Source organism: Mastigoproctus giganteus, chromosome 11 (assembly GCF_048544385.1).
Source record: "Mastigoproctus giganteus isolate SK-2022 chromosome 11, ASM4854438v1, whole genome shotgun sequence".
In the NCBI taxonomy this organism is placed as follows: domain Eukaryota; kingdom Metazoa; phylum Arthropoda; class Arachnida; order Uropygi; family Thelyphonidae; genus Mastigoproctus; species Mastigoproctus giganteus.
Window position 1 is genome coordinate 78,085,078 of NC_143585.1, and position 21,751 is coordinate 78,106,828.

At 37.9% G+C, this 21,751-nt stretch overlaps 1 protein-coding gene across 1 annotated transcript in view; it reads right to left on the bottom strand.

Annotated features, from left to right (window-relative positions):
• por (Protein-serine O-palmitoleoyltransferase por) overlaps nt 1-21,751 on the bottom strand; it is a 136,266-nt gene that overhangs the window by 97,550 nt on the left and 16,965 nt on the right. Inside the window, exons 4-5 of the mRNA XM_090384482.1 lie at nt 9,156-9,334; nt 3,366-3,472 (exon numbers count right to left, since the gene is read on the bottom strand). Coding sequence (XP_090240608.1) covers nt 3,366-3,472; nt 9,156-9,334 — 286 coding nt within the window. The remainder of the gene's footprint in view (nt 1-3,365; nt 3,473-9,155; nt 9,335-21,751) is intronic.

Sequence of the window (21,751 nt, forward strand, 5' to 3'; positions counted from 1 at the left end):
TTGTAGAACAAACCAGAAATGAAGACCAATAGGGTCTGATCTACAAACTTGTGATAAAGGTTATTCTGGGAGATATATACTACTCCAACAGGCTCCCAAACCAGACAGAGCCAACACCCTTGGCTGAATCAGTAGAAGCCATCCTTGAAGCTATACTCCATCAAGACACCCCCCACACAAGAGAACACTTTCCAGACCAACCCTAGACTTGGCCACCTTGCACTTGCAGGCGTACCGCATGAGGAACCCATCACGAAAGACGAAATCGGGGCTACCATCTAGTACATCAAATCCGGAAAATTCCCCGGCCTCAACATTCTTGAAGCTGAAGTCTTAAAAAGAATATGGGCTGCGAGACCAGAGGTTATAGTAAACCTGCTGAATGCTTGTATTAGGGATGAAGTCTTTGCAGCCCAATGGAAAAGGACCCTTCTCAAGATAATTATTAAACACCCTGAAAAGCTACTGGATCCACTCGACTCACATAGACTGATTGCCCTTTTACCCATTATAGATAAAGTACTGGAAAAGATTATAGCCAGAAGATTCCTCACACTCATTCAAAGGGCCTCCACCCCAAACAACAATGCAGTTTCGCAAAAGGAAAATGCACAGAAGATGCCATTCAGGCTGTGATGATAGCCAGCAACACAGAGAGAAAATATGCCCTTGGCCTCTTTGTGGATTTCAAAGGAGCTTTTGACATCCTTTGGTGGCAAAGTGTCCTGGAGAGATTCTGAGAGGCTGGGGTGTCTGCACCAATGTATCGCCTAGTGTCCAGCTAACTGGATGACTGCCATCTCATGGTCAAAACACTTCCGAGGAAGTTACCAGACCTTCGACTAGGGGTTGCTTGCAAGGATCCATTCTGGGTCCTTCGCATGGAATGCGGTTTGGTTTTGGTTTGGTTTGGTTTTTTTAGGAGCATTAGCAACTAAGGCCATATTGCTCAGGGAAATGCGGTGGTCATTCCTTGACCTTTCCGCATCCTCCGTATTTGGTGGTGACGGGCTCGAACCCCGGTCTAATCAAGAAGCGTGTGCTACGCACTGCTGCTCCTTCCCACCTGGCTACGGAGGTGCCATGGAATGCGGTGTTCAGCACCTGGTTAAACACTGGCTGTCAAAACACCACCTGAATATTACGAAGATAGCCTATGCCGATTATCTGGCTATGGTCCTGCATGGGGATCTGAGACAACAATTGGAAGAAGCAGCCAACAATGTTCTAGAAGATCTTTCAGTGGTGTGAAAACCACAAACTTCATTCTCAGCTGCTAAAACTTGACAGATGCTCCTCAGAGGACACCTAAACCCAACGAGGTTCCACCAGATTAAGTATCGGGACCAACGAATAAAGCTTGACTCTACCTACTTGGAGTCCTGCTGGATGCGAAGCTAGCCCCTCAGAGAACACATCAAGGAGATCAAGCTCCTGAGGGTCACCAGGTAAAACTGGGGTCTGAAGGGGCAAACCTTAAAGTTCTACTATGAATGTATCTTTCTCCCAATAGCCACCTATGAGGCTGGTGCCTGGGGCCATAGAGCCAACTACACCATAGTTAAACGACAGCTAAACCAAGCACATTGCACCATCCTCCTGATGACCTCTAGAGCCTGCAGAACAGTTTCTACTCCTGCACTGCAGGTCCTATCTGGCAAGTTACCTCTTCATCTCGAGGTGGCATGCCATTATCTTATATACCACAAGAGATGGAACCTCCCATGACGCAGCAACAACATAGTATTGGACCTGAACAACACCATCCAAGAAGAGAAGAAAATAATTAAACGTGAACTGATCTCCATCTAGCAGAATTCCTGGGCTGCCAACCCACTTGGGAGAACCACCCATAATTACATGCCAACAGTGCAGGAGCACCTTAAACAGCTCAACAAATGGTTCATACCAAGTTTACACACGACTTTTCTACTAACTGGACACAGAAGCCTTGATGTGAAACTTCATGCGTTGGGCCTGGCACAAACCCCTGCCTGCACCTGTGGAATGCCGGAGACAGCCCACCACATAACCTTCATCTGCCAATTTACCAAGACCTGCGAATGCCTCTTCAAACTCTCATGGAGGCAAATGCACCGGAACAGACACCTCTACTCATACAAAGGAAAACTTTGCAGCATTCAAAGAATTTGCAGAAAGTGTTTTCAAATGGCAACGACATCTGATGGCTCACCTGAACTAGGATCCTGCTGGATATGACCAGCCTGCGGGTTCCACCCATATCATAGCAGAATTCCCGACAAGGGGAACCCACTGACAATGACCGCTGAACTCAGAAGACACTCCAGATCATGACAGCTAACCATAATGGGATGGGATTATATAATCTGACTCAGTAATGCTGAGTAGGAAAGAGGCCTCAGCCTGGTAGGTTCCCTAACAGAGAGCACCTTGTAATGCTTAAGGGTAGGATATCAACTTTCCCGGGGAACCACCACTAGGTGGACTTGCTGACCCCTTTCTGGGGTAGAATTGACCCACTGTCCATCACTACAATCTGTAATCTGTTACTACTCTCATCACTTAATTTTCAAGGGAATGCCTTCTCCCATTCCTGACTTACTATCGTCTTATTTCCCTGCACTCAAACTTCTCCCACTATCACCAACTCTTTTCACGTACTACTTGGGACCCCAGAAACCATGGGACCTCAGTAAAGAATCATCAATAGTAGAACCAGGCATGCCTCCACGCAGCTAGGGAAGGTCAGGGGGGAACTAAACTTGGTGTTTGACTTGGTGTTTCTGTGTTCAAGTATATGATCTCAAATATATGAGTATATAAAACAGCTGCTTAAACACCGCATAGCACTTAGGGATACAAAATCTACTCAAACAAAAACTCCAGAACTAGCTTCTAAGGTAAAGACGTTAGCTTATAAAAATTTTTTGACAGCAAACTTTTGATAAGTATAAGCTAATATACAATAAAAGAAAGAAGGATGAAAAAAAAAATTATGGGTAATTCTCAAAGCTAACTGTAAATGGATGTAAAGGCTGTGTGCTTTTAATCAGTTTGCTAATGATGCAAAGTACATTTGCCTATATACCTCGATGCTAATATTTAAAAGTTGTCTCTGGGTATTAAAATCATTAGATTTCTATTATTTGCTAAATACAAAGTATTCCTATTTTTAAATTCCTGTCAATGCAAGCTATTATTTTGAGGTGTGAACTTTTCCAGTCCATATTTCTTCCAGAACCAAATTTCCAATGTCAAAGTGTCAGTTTGACTTGTGAACCAAGAGCTGACTGATCACTCCTGTCATATAACCTATATTGAAATATAAAACTAAACTAAAAATATGACTGTACATAAGCACTGATCATTTAACATACTCATACCTCCATGAATCATTCTGGAATAACCACGATGACCAACATGTAGATACTGTTAAAAAGAAAAATGCCAACAGAAAACTTTGGATAATTCTGCGAACCCACTGGATACTCTGTTAATTAAAAAAAAAAATAAAATAATATATATATATATTTTTATATTTTATATATATCTGAATTTCAAAATTACAAGCTGGGTCTAGTACAAGCAAGATAGTTATTTAACTCACTAAAAAGATTATATAGTTGTTCAAGAAATCTATAACTTTCTGAAAAAAAGCAAAAAACAATCAAGAAAAAATGCTCATTGTTATTTTTTTGATGCAGTAATATCCTCTTATAATTTTCAGTGATATTCTGACTGCCATATATTAAAAACTGTCTACAGTTACTCAAAACTGGATAAGATATAGCAACACTTACTCAAATATTTTTATACAATTCATACATAAATGGATACCTTATTTGAAATGACTTTTAAGATGCATATATATGAGGGTGCTTCTTAAAACACACTGACACTAAATGTATATATGCATGCATACACAAAAAGGATTAAGGATCTGGTGGTAGATATTCAAGAAGTTGTAGCTCTTTGTATACGGCAGGGTTTGTTGACAGTTGAAAGCCTCGGAAACACAAAGTGCAACTGTTTAGTTTTACCCAACTTTTCATGGAGGTTCAGAGAGAAATAATATGAACCAAGATATCAAGAAACCAAGACCTAGTGGTCAGCACTGATAGAAACCATATTACAATTACCAATCAGATGGAAGATTTCAAGATACTGTAAAAACTGTCAGTTGACAGATTTCTCTATCACTTTAGAAAAGGTTAGGTTATGTTAGGTTTAAAAAATTCAATAGTACGATAACTGGAAGGCAGAGGTTTGTTGCCCTTCACTGGAATTGGGTGGATGACAGCAAGTTCCACTACAAAACCCACTTCTTGTGGAGAGTAACAAAAAATGTTTAATATAAAAAAAATTATAAAAATCTTCTGATAACTTTTATAAAAATTAAGAAAATTTTCAATAAATTTAGAATAACTATGAATTACAATTAACACAGGCCAGTCTGTCTCAGTCTGACATTCAGACATCCCTCCTAGGACTTATAACAAAGAAATTAAGAAATACAGGCTTACTAACAAAGCAAAGACTGAAGTCTCTTTCATTCATCTGGCATTCAAAGAAAGAGCAAGTTTTCAAGTATAGTTAAAGAAAAAGTGAAATAGGAGTATAAAAAGGTACACCAAACAGGAGTTAACTCTGGAACACAAGTTTTAAGTCACTGAAGAAATATCATCAGGATGTAGCAAATTCTTGACAGTGAGATTTTTTAGAATATTTCTAAACACTTTCTGCCAGAAAACCAAGATCATTAACAAAAGTGTTAGAGAAAAAATGAGAAGTTAATAATAAGATAGCTTCATCTGTAAAGCATTTAGGGCTGAAGCCTCAAGCTATGGAAAAGTCTAGAGCGAAAGCATCAATAATACATAGCCAAATCTGAATTAACAGAATGTTAGCAAAATGGCATCATTTTAAGTTATATCTCATATTGTGAATACCTTCACAACGAGTTGCCATGATATTGCACTACTTCAAATTAGTAACGCTTCACCTGAGGAGAAGACTAATGTTACTTATTCTCAGATGGATACCACCACCACCACCCAGACGGTACTGTTTCAGGACTATTTGGCCCTTCTTCGAGCCGACCGGGCTAGCCGAGTGGGTAAAGTACCTGCCCGGCAACCCAAAGGTCGCGGGTTCGATTCCCGCCTCGGGCTTGGATCAAAGTACTGCAAAAACCTTGGGAGGTGCAATATGGCCACAGAAGCCGATGCGCCAACAACTACCAAATCAAAATCAAAAAAAAAAAACCTTCTTCGATGGATGGGTAGGTACTCGAGTGATGCAACGATGGCAAAATAGTTATGAAGTATAACTCCACAATATGAGAGATGCCTGATGGTGTATGATGTGTTTAGACTATAAAGCTTTGATGTGTCTAGTCTAGCTTTATAGTCTAAACACATCATACACCATCAGGCATCTCTCATATTGTGGAGTTATACTTCATAACTGTTTTGCCATCATTGCATCACTCGGGTACCTACCCACCCACAAAGAGGGGCCAAATAGCCCTGAAACGGTGCCGTCTGGGTGGTGGTATCCATCTAAGAATAAGTAACATTAGTCTTCTCCTCAGGTGAAGCGTTACTTATTCGAAGTAGTGCAATATCATGGCAACTCATTGTGAAGGTATTCACAATATGAGATATAACTTAAAACGATGCCATTTTGCTAACATCTGTTAATTCAGATTTGGCTATGTATTATTGATGCTTTCGCACGATAGCTTCATCTTTATATGTAGATGCAATAAAACCATCAAAATTTAACAGATGGTGAAGGTACTGATCAATAAAAGTTGTAGTCAATCGCTTTGGTAAGAGACCAAAAGGAGTGAATATCATTTGAACAAAGGGCAAGTTTCCAGTTCTTGGATTTTTCAAATTTTAGCTTGGATGCATTGATAACTTGAAACTGTGTTTTTTGATTGATTTGGTAGTTGTTGGCGCATCGGCTTCTGTGGCCATATTGCACCTCCCAAGGTTTTTGCAGTACTTTGATCCAAGCCCGAGGCGGGGATCGAACCCGCGACCTTTGGGTTGCCGGGTAGGTACTTTACCCACTCGGCTAGCCCGGTCGGCTCTTGAAACTGTGTACAACTGTCATCAGCTTTAGTATAAGCAGAAAATGAAGTGGGATATTTTAAAAGAAGCCAACTGTAATATGCTTTATTTTTGCTTTGAACAGTCTTAGCACCTTTTGATAATGAAACAGAGGTGCCACTGAAAAAGAAAACATCATTAAGTTGTGATCCAAGGTATCTAGATGACAACTAACATTAATTGTGTGCTTTACTTTGAGAGATTGTTGGAGAGAAAAATCAAGAATAATAAATGTCTAATATTCTAGTAGTTAAATGAAAAATATTGTGTGAGGCAGTTAGTAACAGCAAAAGCCTGAGCTTCTTTGCCAGCTGGTAGAGATGCTGAGGCTTTTTCTATTACAAAAAACACAATTCTCTCATCTGTGGATCAGTTGTTTAATGCCTTGATCACAGAAGTCCACACTTTTTGCCGATTCCACTTCATTAATGACTTTCTGAGATTAATCAAAGTGAAGTCCATGCAATGGTTTCTTCATTTTTCGAAACAGGAAGAAGTCTGACCATGCTAGGTCAGGAGAATAGGGTGGGTGCTGCAGTAGTTCAAAGCCACACTGGGCAACAAAGTTGGTGGTGGCAACGGCTTTTGCAAAGACATCAGCAATCTCGGAACCAGTTGGGTCATGTAGAGACCTTAGACATGTGCAGATGGTCATGTAAAATGCTGTGTGTAGGCCTATAACTAATTCAATGAAATGAATTGTCACATGTCTGTCAACTCAGCACCAGCTGCTCAAACTTTGCAACCATCTCACTGTCTGTGGACGTTGATGGCCTTTCTTCTCTTGGCTTGTCAAAGACACTTGTACAAAAGCACTGGAACTCCCATTTCCACCTTTTTACATAGGATGGACAATTCTGCCCATACACAGCTTTTATTTCTTCGTCAATTTCCTGAGCTCTTTCCTATACTTGCCCTGCAAATGTAGGAACTTGATCACTGCTCGATACTCCACTTTGTCAACCATAGCATCCTTCCTCAGATTCCAGGCTCCACCTCTGGTGTGCAATCACCTACAGGAATGAAATTTCACATGTTAGTTATTGAATATGTAGACAACTTATATTTAACAACGGCATCTTCCTACTGATGTTTTATCTAGGTCAGGATACAAACTGCATATATATATACGAGGATAGCCCCTTGTATATATATGCAGTAGCGTACCTAGCAATGCCTATTTCATGCGGCACCTGTGACAAGAGCCTCACTTGTGCACCCCTAAATGCTGGGCCTGCATCCATGTGAACAAAAGTCTGCAAGAATAAACAATATCATGCTTTTGTGAATGAAGAACAATCTTCAAATATATATATATATATTTTTTTATTGTTTTCATGTTAGTTATTGAATATGTAGACAACTTATATTTAACAACGGCATCTTCCTACTGATGTTTTATCTAGGTCAGGATACAAACTGCATATATATACGAGGATAGCCCCTTGTATATATATGCAGTAGCGTACCTAGCAATGCCTATTTCATGCGGCACCTGTGACAAGAGCCTCACTTGTGCACCCCTAAATGCTGGGCCTGCATCCATGTGAACAAAAGTCTGCAAGAATAAACAATATCATGCTTTTGTGAATGAAGAACAATCTTCAAATATATATATTTTTTTTTCTCTTGATTAAATCCAAATGGATAATCACTATAAATTGTTTAATCTAAGAGTTTCCTGCATTATACGTTTGTTGAAAGTCCTGCCAATTTTTACACAATACAGACAACAATGACCCTAAAACAAACAAACAAAAAAAAAAACTTGCAGTTCAACATCACAACTGCTAAATTTATTTGTAAAATACTGGTCTCCATACCATATTTCTTAGTTGCCACTGGCAACCAGAGCTGTTGAGCTCTGAGCATGAAGGGGCAAGCAGAGGATCTGTTTATTGTTGGATGACTGGACTTTATTAAAATTCAGCACATCTGACTTTGGAAAAAAAAACCAAAACTATAGCTCCATCAGAATTTTAGACTTCCAAGTGGTGGCCTTAGCTATTATCACTGAAAAAATGTCTCCAGCCTCGAAAACCAAAACTTGTTCATTGAAGAATGATAAAGCTGATGGTGTTGATTCCAACTGTCAGTTATGATAATAATGGACATAACTGGTAATTGGCTGGGCTCTTCACTTAGTTTAATAAAGGAAATGGAATTATAAGATGGAATAGACATGCTTCATTTTAAAATTTTTAATATTCTAAGGCAAGTCCCATTTTCAATGACTAAATCACTTTTCTGTTATAATTTTTGATAATTAGAGGAGGTAAAACATAGATAAACAACACTACATCATGATCTTCAAATTTTAAATTTTAGAAGTAAGCCCCTGCATTACTGGGTTTAAATAAATTGATGGAGAAATATAACAGTTACCTTCAAAATATAATAGTTAGTTCAATAATGAAAGAAAAAGAGCATTTATACATAATTTAGGTAAGAGCAATTTGCTTTCATGGCCAGCTAGGTCAGGGGTTAGCACAATAAACAGATATAACATGGATAAATGAGACATAATATAGATATAAAAATAACTAGAATACTGACAACTACATTATTTTCAATATTCTTAGTGAAGTACTGACCATCAATTAATGAAATTCAACTTGAAATTCAGTTTTCATCAACTAATGAAACTTAATCAGGGGAATTGATAAATTCCCCCTGATTAAATTCATAATAACTCTAAAACACATATTCTATACCACTGGCAACAGGAAGCTCTAGTTCATTTTGCTCATGGTTGCTATGAGAAAAATGTAGTACAGTTTGCACACAAAAGTACAGATTGCAGACAAAAACAAACTGAGAGTGAGCAACACATCAATGATGTGGAGTTCAAGAAAGTTGAACTCCAAATCATTGATGTGTTGGCAAGAGGTGTGGACATCACTACGAGCACTGGTCTTGATTTATTATTGTACAGCTGCCTTTTTAGAATTTTGATTCTGTAGGCATGGTCAATTGTGAACTTATTCACAATAAACAATTTATTATAATTATAATTATAAAAATTCATCAAAATTTTTAGAAAAATACACCTACCTTTCCTTTATTTTGCTGTATATTATTATAGACAGAGAAACTGACCCATGGACCAAAAATAACTGTTCCCACTGAGAAAAAATATCCTAAGCATTGTATAGGTGATGGTAAATGTAATGAACCTGAGTCAAGATCAAAGGCTAGGGATATTATTTTCATTGTCAAAACCATTTGGGAGCCTAAAAGATAATAGTAAAATGTTCATTTAACTAACCTATGCACTTGATATACTAATCTACTGTATATATACATTGAGCTGAACTTTGCATTAGCAATGCCTACATAATGCCTCATAGGACCACCTTTTGCCCATAATACAGCCAGTACAAGTCTCAGCATGGACTCCACATGGTGTTGTATGGTGTCCTGTGGTAGTGCTACCCATGTGTTGCACAATGTGTTCAGTAATGTCCACACATTGCAGGCAGATGGTCATATCACTGAATGTTCATTTCCAGTAGGTCCCAAATGTGATCAATTGGGCTGAGATCAGGTAAGTTTGGCTGCCATGGGAGAACAGAGAATTCATTGTTAAGTTCCTGAAACTTGTTAGCAACTGGGCCTTGTGGTATAGCACATTGTCTTGTTGATAGAAACTGGAGTTATCTGGATATACTATCATCATGAAGGGGGTAGAGTTGGTTGGCGATGATAGAAAGGTAGGCATTCACATTGAGCAGTTGATTAATGGTGATCAGAGGACCAAGACATGCCACAAAAACAACCTCCAAACCATAACATGACTGCTTCCAGCCTGCTGAACACTAACAGAGATTTCAGGTGCCATGGCCTCATGCTGTTTTCTCCAAAAGTGGATATGTCTATCAGCATGATAGAGTTGGAAATGGGATTCATCAGGCAGGCAACAGATTTCCACATTTCAATGGCCCAGTGTTGGTGCTGACATGCCTATACAAGGCACAGTTTCTTGTCTTGTGTCTTGCAGTGAACATAAGCATCCGTAACAGCTGCCAGACTGCTACAGCCTATACGAGCTAATGTCTGGCACATAATTCATGTGGATACTGATCTTGCCATTCTTAAGTTTTACTGGGTGGTTAGTCAAGCCACTGTGATCCGTCACTATTGTGCTATAAGCCAAGACGCATGATGCTCACCATGGGCATTGACCACATATGGCTGTCCCACTTGTTGACCTTTTTTGTCTGGTTCTTCAACCACTGTTGAGCCAGTCACGGTAGACTTGTGACACCACAGAATGGAAGCACTTAACCATGTTGGCTGTTTTCATGATACTGGCACCGGCACATGTTCCCCCCCCCCCCATAATCATTCCACACTTGAAGTCGGAAAGATTTTGATGCTGACCCATTCTCCCTCAAAAGCCAACTCAGTGTATACATATACATATTCTATACAAAAGCTCTATTACTTGTACATTAATAGAGCTTTTGTATAGAATAGAAAGTGCCAGAAATATACATGTGTGGGAGGAATAGAAGCTGAAAGTTTAGAATACAGTAATTGACATTAAGAAGAGTGGCAAGGTGCACGGGGTACTCATAACAGGCCATGAGCTCAAGGAATCCAAAGTTCTTAGTTAATACACAGTACTTATTGAACTGCCTACAGATAATATTCAAAAGGTGCACTCACCAGCTTCTATGCAAAGTCAATGTTTATATGTCTCCCTGGATGAGTCCAAAAACATTCTGAGGGTGACACTCAACCAATACATCTACATCAGGTGTCCCCACTATTCTTCCATATATGATCTACATCAGTGGTCTCAAACTGGCTGCCAGCGGGCTGCATCCGGCCCCCCGAAGCAATTTTACACGGCCCGCAAATACATTTCAATTATGTATTTGTTGTAAATGCGGTGCTTATATTCACTCTCATTTTGTTAAAAAAAAAAAAATTTCCGGCCCGTCAGCTGCTTTCAGATTGTGCATTCGGCCCGCATGCAATTTGAGTTTCAGACCACTGATCTACATAATCATGTGCTTAACTAGTGTTAGCCACCCATACTTCTCATTTTAAAACAAGATTACCATCTAATGGGATTCTTCCTCATGCTCAGATTACAAACCTGAGGGGGCACATAGATTCAAACCGAGGAAAGACAGTTGTAGAATAGATCATGGAAAAGTCAATTGCTGGAACAAACTTCCATTTGTTGTAGTAGTAGTAGTAGTAGAAGTGGCATGTGATGCAAGAAAGCAAGTGTATGAGCTTATGCAGCATCAGCCAAAAAAAAAAATCACACCATTCCCTCCAAATGCCTGTCCAGTTCCTCCTTAAATTTATTCAACCTATCAACTTCCACAACGACAGATGGAAGTTTGTTCCAGCAATTAACCACCTGCTGACTAAAGGCAAATTTCCGCACATCTTTTCTACATCTGTCTTTTCTTAATTTGAATTTATGCCCCCTTAGGTTCGTAATCTGAACAAGTGGAAGGATCCCATCAGAATTCAGCGTGCTCAACCAATTCAAGGCCTTATATACCTCAATCAGATCACCACGCAGGTGCCTAGTCTCCAGCCACTGCAATTTGTAGAACTTAAGCCTCTCTTGGTAAGAGGATCCCTTCATTCCCCTCACCAATTTTGTTGCCCTTCTCTGTACATGCTCAAGTAAATCTACATCCTTCCTAAAATAAGGCCTCCAGACCTGTAACGCAGTAATCAAGGCATGGCCTTGAGTACTTATACAGAGGGACAATCACCTCCTTCTCCCTGCTAGCAAAATTCCTATATATCATTGACAAAACCCCATGACCTGCTCTGGCAGCCTGTCTGCATTGCTCAGAAAACTTCATATCTGACTGCAGGTCTTTTTCATTTTCTACCACCTTAAGTGTAGTACCACACAGTTGGTACGTTTCTCTGGGGTTACTTCTACCCATATGCAGTACTTTGCATTTGTCAAGGTTAAATTTCAGTTGCCACTTCTTAGCCCATCTGCCCAAATTATCTAGATCCTGTTGCAGTAGCACACTGCCATTACTGTCATTAACAACCCTGGCAACCTTTGTATCATCTGCAAACTTCGACATTAAGCCTGATATACCTTCATCAATATCACTGATAAATATACAAAACAACAGTGGACCTAACACCGAACCCTGTGGGACTCCACTAATAACATTAGTCCACGAAGAGCAGCACCCATTGATTACCACCCTCTGTCTTCTCCCACTTAACCATCCTTTTATCCACTGTAGCAACTTACCCTTAATACTATTCTGCTCTAATTTGTACAATAGTCTTCCATGCGCAACAGTGTCAAAAGCTTTCCTGAAATCCAAATATATGATATCAAAATTATTTTTTGCATCCAGTTCCTTTGTAACCACATCATAATATCCTATCAAATTTGTCAGACAAGACTTTCCCTTAACAAACCCATGCTGTGTCTGAATTATTGCTGCAGTCTTGTCTAGATGATCCTGCAATGCATCTTTAACCAGTGACTCCATTATTTTACCCGGAACAGAAGTTAAACTAACTGGTCTGTAATTACTCGTGTCACCCTTCGATCCCCCTTTGTGAATTGGGGATACATTTGCACATCTCCAATCCGTGGGGACCTCCCCTGAATCCAAGGATGCTCTCATAATTATGGCTAAGGATTTGCTTAGTTGCTTTGCCGCCTCCTTTAATATAACTGGATAGATTTCATCCACCCCAGGTGATTTTCTTATGTTTAACTTCAACAATTTCTCCTCCACTTTGCTTTCAGTTGATAGTGTAAATAAATTCAAGGCAGAACTAGACAAACATTTAAATGGATCAGTGAAATGGGAAGGTTTTTTTTTTTTTTTTTTGTCTGATGCTGTATAAGCTTGCTTTCTTGCATCATATGCCTCTACAAATGCTAATGCTAAATGCTAATCTTTGGTATGACTAACCATTTCTTTCTATTTTTAGTTACAATCTTCATAGCAATTGAGCCCAAGCTTATCTAAAACATTCACAGATATCCCATACTTGGTGAGATGTATCAAAAAATCCCAGTTTATGGGAGGAAAAAACATTTAATCCATGTATGAGACTAATTAACTTGATCACAATGTGGGGGAAGGAGGGGAGGAACCCCCTGTCTTGACAGTATGAACTCAGATTTTCTCTCTGTTGTGGGAAAAGTACAGTGATCACTCTGTTAGCCATAGGAATGCATTAAGCAATGTGTGCCACATTAATGAAATGACTAGAAAATACAAACATTTTTATCAACTAAAGCTCAAATACACGTTTCTTCTTCCTCTTTCTTAGAACCACTGATGAAGAATAATGAAAGATAGTGGTTGAGAGAACAATGATGGACAGTAGTTAGTGTGGACATTAATACATTAACTTCATGTTGATGCACAAATGCATCACAGGATTTTTAATCCACTTGGAGGTAAAACCACCTAAGTTTAAGAACTCAGGTGGTTTTCCCTCACAGAAAGAGAAAATCCAGATATTTTTTGTCAAGTAACCCCCAACTATGGCTGACTAGTTCAACCATAGTGAGAAGCCTAAAAATGTTAGTTTCCACCCCAATCCAGATTAATTCAATCCCTTAACTTTTTAATTCAGATAATAAAGCTCATTGCTAGAGCCAGCAGCAAAGGGGTTAAACTATGATTTTGCATTAATTTTTTAAACCAATGTAACCATAGCAGTAAAGTTACAAAGACAACATTCCCAAAGCATCTGTACTTTTTGTTCTGAAATGTACGTAGAAATGTGTAATATTTATGGTGTTTTTTTTTTCATTTTTTATTATGCTATATACATAACATAAAAAATTATGCTGCTGGCTTTAGCACTGAGCTTTTTTATCTCATAATGTAATTATGATAATATTTATTTATATTTGGGCAAATTTGTGTTAATAGTAATAATGTGCTTATTTTTAACAGCAGATTAACATGTTAGTAAAATGACATTCTGCATTTACAACACATCATAATGGAATTTAATAATAATACAAGAAAATTAAATACATCATACACAACTTGTATTATACAATGTTATACATTATACAATTATACACAAGACATTGCCAAAGAATACAATACTGGCCATCAAATAAAACTCACTAAAGTGAATATAGAGAAGTTTAAGTTAATGTGGATTATCGGCAACCAACAACAGAAAACGCTGCAGCGTAAAAACTTGAAAATGCCTGATAAGACTATATCTCTTTTTCCAGATCTGAGTTCATCAAAACTGTAATGATAAATTTTGGGGACGATAAAATAAATCTGCCTAAATATTCAATAAATCAAATATGTTTATCCAATGGGTAGAACTGATAAAACAGAGCCAAAGTTATGCACCACACATATGGACGAAATAAAAATATTCAACTAATGTAAAGGAAATCAACTGCTGATGTCCCCTCCCCCTCAGAGACAAAACTAAATTCTAAACCCTAAAACTATAAAACAATGGAAAAATTCATCTTCAACAAACCTAAAAAAAAAAAAAAAAACGTTCAATTGTGTGCCAATAAGTCATGCCAGTCTTCTGAGACTCTAAAAGTATCATCATTCTTACAGATTACCACTAAAAGGCAACAGCATCATATCATTGGGAAGTATACAGAAACTTTCTGGGAATGTTAATAAAGGTTATCAAGTTTAAGAGATGTGGGAAGTTATCCAAAGGTGTCGGCCTCCTAGCCAACAATGCCCCTGCTCACAAGGCTGCTCCTCTCACAGTGGACTTTGTAATTAGGTGTGGGACTAAAAATCTGCAGCACCCACCTTATTCTCCCAACATCTCACCTTCAGAATTCTTCCTCTTCCCTAAAATGAAAAACTATTACAGAGCCTTGGGATTTCAGACTGAGGAGGTAATTAATGAAGTGAAAGCCTGGTTTTCTGCATACACATATATATCCTTATTAATTCTTATTACTTTATTCAATTATAATTTCTTAGTTAGTGCTGTTCATTATTATTTTTTTCTTTTTATCCCATATTTCTAGTTGTTCTGAAAATTTATACAATGACTGCTACACACATAACATGTCATATTACATATATCTATAATATACAAAATAATTTATGTATATAAACAATATACATAATATATAAAATGTATTAACAATAATTTATGATAAATGAGAAGCATTCAATTTCCAAGCAATTACTTTTCCAAATTTGCAATCTAACATTTCTAAACATGTTCACAGCAATATTATAAGAACACAATGCATTAGGATTATCAAATTTTCTAACAGTATTAAAGACAAAATAATAAATTGAGAGAAAAATTAAAGTATAATGATATACCTACACAATATATACAGTTTCGCTTGCAAAGAACACTTTGCATGTTGATATGGACAGACAACTACATATCCAATTCAGTTTGAGAGTATAACGGCTGTAATATGACAAAAATAGGGCTTTGTCTAATATTAAGAATTTTTCAACAGGAGTTAGATTTTTAAAGCCTTTTCATTAAGCATTAGATTTTTAACACTTTTTCATCACAGTCAACAGCATATAGTATGCATATACAGTCAGAACTCTTTTTAATGAACTTCCATATAGCAAATTTTTCTATTTAGTGAATTTTTTGATTTCCTCTTGGTCATTACATTGAAAATAGTTTCCATATAACGAAGAAAATTTCCATATAACAAACTGATTTCGAGAGACCTGAGTACACTCACACCTCTGGCCTTCAGGCAATCGAGCTAATGCTGTAGAAAACATGAATTAAGAGCTAAAAAGATTAAAAATTAATTTATGAGCATTCCACAATTTAGTGGAATCTATACAACCAGTAAAACCAACACAACCACCTTTACTGTACTGAGAAGTTGTGCCAGTCAACTGCTATCTATGTGTCCACAGCCATTGGCAAAGATTCAGGCATATTTCCAACACGGACATTGGCTCTGGTCAACCTGTTTTCTATTGTAAGCAAACTATTAGGGAATTGGGAGAGAGTGAGTTTCCTTTATCCTGGAAATTCATCTATTGTTTTCCAGAAATGAGTCATCCATACTTTCACTAAATTTCACCTGTCTCTATATGTAGTGGAAAAAGTGAAAGTGCTTAATAGTGTAGATGGGGGCATTAAAAAAAAAAGAAATCGCTTTATAAAATTTGGTATCCCTGCCAGTAGGCTGTCAACCATTCTGAAAAACCATGTTTTGATTCTGAAACTGTTTGAGAAAACGGGACCCAGTCGGAAGCGTGCAAAATTGTCTACCAGGGGCAAAAGTTGATGACGTTGTAGGGCAGATATCATCTTTTAAGGACACAAAAGGTGATACTGTTGTACACATTGGCAGTAATGACCTTAAGAGTAAGAGATCTGCAGATTTACTAAACAAATACACATAAATGCTGGAAAAAAGTTGCGAGTTAGGGCTAAATTTGAAAGTGTCTGCAATTCTGCCCAAACACAATAGGAGGGAGTATATGATGAGAGCCTTGTCAATCAATTTGGCCCTGGACAGATTGTGCATGGCTCACAGGGTAGAATTTTTTTCCAGCATGGGCTATGCTTACTAACAGGAGAAACTGCTTCTACAGGGATGGGACACACTTAAATAGAAAGGGTGCAAGGATATTTGCTGATGCTATTGAGGCAGTGTTAGGTGGGTCGGAAAACTGCTAGATTGGGGGGATATACAGAATAAAAGATTAATGGTAGCTGCAGGAAGAAGTGAAAGTGATTCTAGTACTGCTTCTATTGTAATGAGCAGCAGCAGCCTAGAGAGCAAGTTGCTGGGGACTTCAAGAGCTGCCAGGAGTCATCATGGAACAAGTAAATACTAAGGCTGTATTAAGGTAACTAAGAGTAAGAACAAGTGCATGTATACTTGCATATACTCTAATGGTAGAGGTATAGTAAATAAAATTAATGAATTTGAAGTGCTGATCAAGACAACAAAGGCAGATATTGTTGGGATATCAGAGACATGGTGTCACACAGATATAAGCAGTGCAAAATTAGAATTTGGGAAGTACAATGTGTACAGAAAGGGCAGACAGGGTAGAAAGGGAGGAGGATTTATGCTGTTAGTTAAGAAACACAAAATCTAAGGAAGTGCATCCAGTTGACACGGGTGGACAGTGCAATGTTGAGTCTGATGGTGTGACATAAACACTGGGAACGGGAAAATGAGAGTAGAAGTATGTTATAGGCCTAATGACTCTGATGAGTACAATGAACAGTTGTACACAGAAATAGAATGGGCAGTAAATCAGAATGCCTTGTAATGATGGATTTTAACTTTCCAGATATTGACTGGAACTTGTGGTTGGTCACTCGCACGCTAGCAAGACTTTTGTGGATTTATTGGAGGATTGTTTTCTAAAGAAACATGTTCGAGATGCAACCAGAGGGATTAATACCCTTGATCTGATTATCAGCAGTGATTATTAATGTATTAAGAATTTGTAGATAAAGGAACCACTAGGTAACAGTGTACTGATGTGGGATTTACTTAAAGATGTAATTACCATCAAGGGTAAAAGGAAGGGTTTTTGTTTTCGTAAAGGTGACTACAGTGGGCTATGCTTACTGTTTTTAAATTCTATACAGTGGATCAACTGATGATGTTACTAATGGTGAATTGTAAATGGGAAGCCTTCAGGGAGTTAATCTTGGAGGATACTAGGCTCTTCATACCAACTAAGGTTCAGGCCTAAATGGATGTTGGATAAATTAATGAGGCTCATGGCAGAAAAGAAAATTCCATATGATGCATATAAATTATCAGGTGATACAAAAGCTTACGGCAGATATAAGCTAGTCTGTAATCAAGTCACAAAGGTTGTAAAGAAAAACAGCAAAGAGTTCTTTACTTATGGAAACTCCAGAAGGAAGGGGAATAAGTATTTTGCATCTACATTCACACATGAGGAGTTATTCAAGGAGGGGAATGTCAGAAGTTTATCAAACTTTAACAGGGAGATAAGTGTTTTTGTAATAACTCAGAGCAAAGTGGAGGAAAAATTGTTGAAATTAAATATAAAAAAGGCACCTGGGACAGATGGAATCTATTCAGTTATAATGAAGGAGGCAGCAAGGGAAGTAAGCAAATCCTTAGCCATAATTATGAGAGCATCCTTAGAGAGAGGGGAGGTCTCCATGGACTGGAGATGCAAATCTATCCAAAATTCACAAAGAGGTTTCAAAGGGTGACACAAACAATTATAGACTTGTAAGTTTAACTTCTGTTCTGGAAAAAATAATGGAGTCACTGGTTAAGGAGGTGATACAGATCACCTATACAAAACAGCAGTAATAGTTCAGACACAGCATGCGTTTGTAAAGGTGAAGTCTTGTCTGACTGATTTGATTGGATACTACGATGTGGTTACAAAGGAACTAGATGCAAAAAATAATTTTGATATCATATACTTGGATTTCAGGAAAGCTTTTGATAATGTTGCCACATGGAAGATTGTTGTACAAATTGGAGTGGTAGAGCATTAAGGGCAAGTTACTGCAATGGATAAAGGGATGGTTGAGTGGGAGACGGCAGATAGTGGTAATAAATGGAAACTGCTCTACATGGTCTAATCTTATTAGCGGAGTCCCCCAGGGTTCAGTGCTGGGACCATTGTTGTTTTGTGTATTTATCAATGATATCAATGAAGGTATATCAGGCATAATGTCCAAGTTTGCAGATGATACAAAGGTTGGCAGGGTTGTTAATGACAGTAAAGACAGTATGCTACTGCAACAGGATCTAGAAAAGTTAGGCAGATGGGCCGAGAAGTGGCAATTGAAGTTTAACATTGATAAATGCAAAGTATTCCATATGGGAGCAGTAACCCAAGAGAAATGTACCAACTGTGTGGTACTACACTCAGGGAGGTGGAGAATGAAAAAGACCTGGGGGTAACTGTGCAGTTAGATATGAAGTTCTCTGAGCAGTGCAGACGGGCTGCCAGAGCAGTTCATGGAGTTTTGTCAACGATATATAGGAATTTTGCTAGCAGAGACAAAGAGGAGATTATCCCTTTGTATAAGGAAATGGTCAGGCTACACCTTGGATACTGTATACAGGTCTATAGGCCTCATTTTAGGAAGGATGTAGTGTTGCTAAAACGAGTACAGAGAAGGGCAACAAGATAGGTGAGAGAAACAAAGGGGTGTGCTTACGAAGAAATGCTTAAGTTCTGCAAGTTGCAGCATCTGGAGACTAGGCAGCTGCGAGATAATCTGATCGAGGTGTATAAGGTTTTGAATGGTTTGAGCAGGCTCAATGCTGATGGGATACTTCTGCTTGCTCAGAATAAGAGCCTGAGGGGGGGCATAGATCCAAATTGAGGAAAGACAGTTGTAGAATAGCTGTGTGGAAGTTTGCCTTTAGCCAGCAGGTGGTTGATTGCTGGAACAGACTTCCATCTGTTGTTGTAGAAGTTGATAGCTTAAATAAATTTAAGGCTGAACGAGACAAAAGTTTGGAGTGACCGGATGGCTGATATGGGAAGTTTTATTGTTTTTTTTTTGGCTGATGCTGTATAAGCTTGCTTTCTTGCATCATATGCATCAACTAATGCTAAATTATGCCTGCATGAAGTAGTTTTTAAGTGGGTTAAGTCTATTCAAGACCAAAACATGCCAATATCAGGACCATTAATAAAAGAAAAAACTGTGGAGTATGCATCTTTTCTGGGGCAAAAAACATTTGAAGCCAGTTCTGGTTGGCTAGACAAATTTAAAAAGCACCATGACTTACTCGAAAAAGTTATTTCTGGTTTTTTTTTTTTTTTTTTTTTTTTTGGTAGTTGTTGGCACATAGGCTGCTCTGGCCATAATGCACCTCTCAAGGTTTTTGCAGTACTTTGATCCAAGCCTGAGGCGGGAATCAAACCCGCGATTTGAAAATGCACTACTGAAGGCATATACTGAAAAAAATTATACTGAGAATAGAAACCAACCAACCTATAGATTCTGTTTTAGACTTGCAGATGTGCATATCATAGTTGGCGAAAGTGTGGAGTCAAGAGAAACAATGATTAAGAATTGTTTTGCAAAATCAGGTTTTGCTAAAACACCAATTAACAGTGATGAGAGGGATGAACTACTACGTGACATTGATCAATCTTGGGAAGAACTCTGTGAGAGGTTTGATCAGTGGAGAAATTGTTCTTGACGAATTTTTAGGAGTTGATAATGATGTCATAGCAGCTGAATATCCAAGTGACTCCAACATTTTGAAGAGTATTCAAAGAACTATGACAATCTACGAAAAGTTTCATGAAAATGAGGGTAACAAAGGCAATGTGGGCAATATTAAACCTTCCAAACATGAAATGTTGGCAGCTTTTGAAACTTTGCGAAGAAAATCATTTCTTCGGTGTGAAGAAAATGTGTCAGAAATATATTTGAGTGTTTAAACCAGCGTTTCCCACCGGGGTCCATAGAAGCTTTGAGGGGGTTCACAAGAAAAAAATTGTATTTCAGGGGTCCATAATATGAGCTAAGGGGTTCATGATAAAATATTATAAATAAAATAATTTGTTAAATAAAAATAAATAAAAATAATAATAATAAAATAAACTAATGTCATAGAAAAGTGCAGAAATTCGCAGTTAGAAGATACTCGTATTTTCTGGAACCTTCTTTAGTTGACGCAAAAAAAATTCCATTGAAAATTCTCGAAGAAGAAAACATTATTTAAGCACCGACTAATCTAGAAAGAGTCAGTCAATTCATTCTATAGTGAGTAATCGGCATCGTCGTGGTGAAATCTATTGTTTGTGTTATTGAATGTTATTGTTCTAGTGAACTATATTCCATTAGTACCTACAAGCATTTCCAACATTAAATATTTGAGGTTAATAATATTATTATTGTTTTCAGATTACCCATGGCTCATGCAAAGAAGAAAACAAGACAATATTTGACTGAATGTCTGTCATATGGTTTTATTGAATCACCAGAGAATATCACAAAACCAATGTGTCTTATATGTATGACTGTGCTGTCTAATGATAGCATGAAGCCAAGTAAGCTTCGTCACCATTTGGAGACAAGGCACAGCGAAAGGAAAAATAAATCAGTGGAGTATTTCCGAAAACTACGAGACAATTTTCAAGGAAGAAACAAATTGGATCAGATTTTTAGTAAACAAGCAAGCAATAAAGATAGCAGTTTATTAGCATCATATGAAATCAGCAAAATAATAGCAAAATCTGGAAAGCCACCATAGCATTGGTGAAACTGTCATCTTGCCTTCAACATCAGTTGTAATTTCAACAATGTTAAACAAAAATGCATGTGAAATTACCGATAACCTTCCTTTGAGCAATAACACAATATCCAGATGCATTGATGAAATGTCTGAAGATGTAGAAAATCAACTTATTGCTCAATTACGAGTGAAACAGTTTGCAATGCAACTCGATGAATCAACTTTGAGGGGCAATGAAGCACTTTTATTGGCATATGTAAGATGTATGGATGATAATCAATTCAGAGAGGAAATGCTTTTTGCAAGATTCCTCAAAACAGATACTAAAGGTGAAACAATATTTAAGGAAGTCACGTCTTATTTCAGAGAAAAAATATTCCACTCGAAAATTTAATGGCTTGTGCTACTGATGGCGCTCCTTCCCTGGTCGGTAGGTACAGAGGGTTTATCACTCATTTAA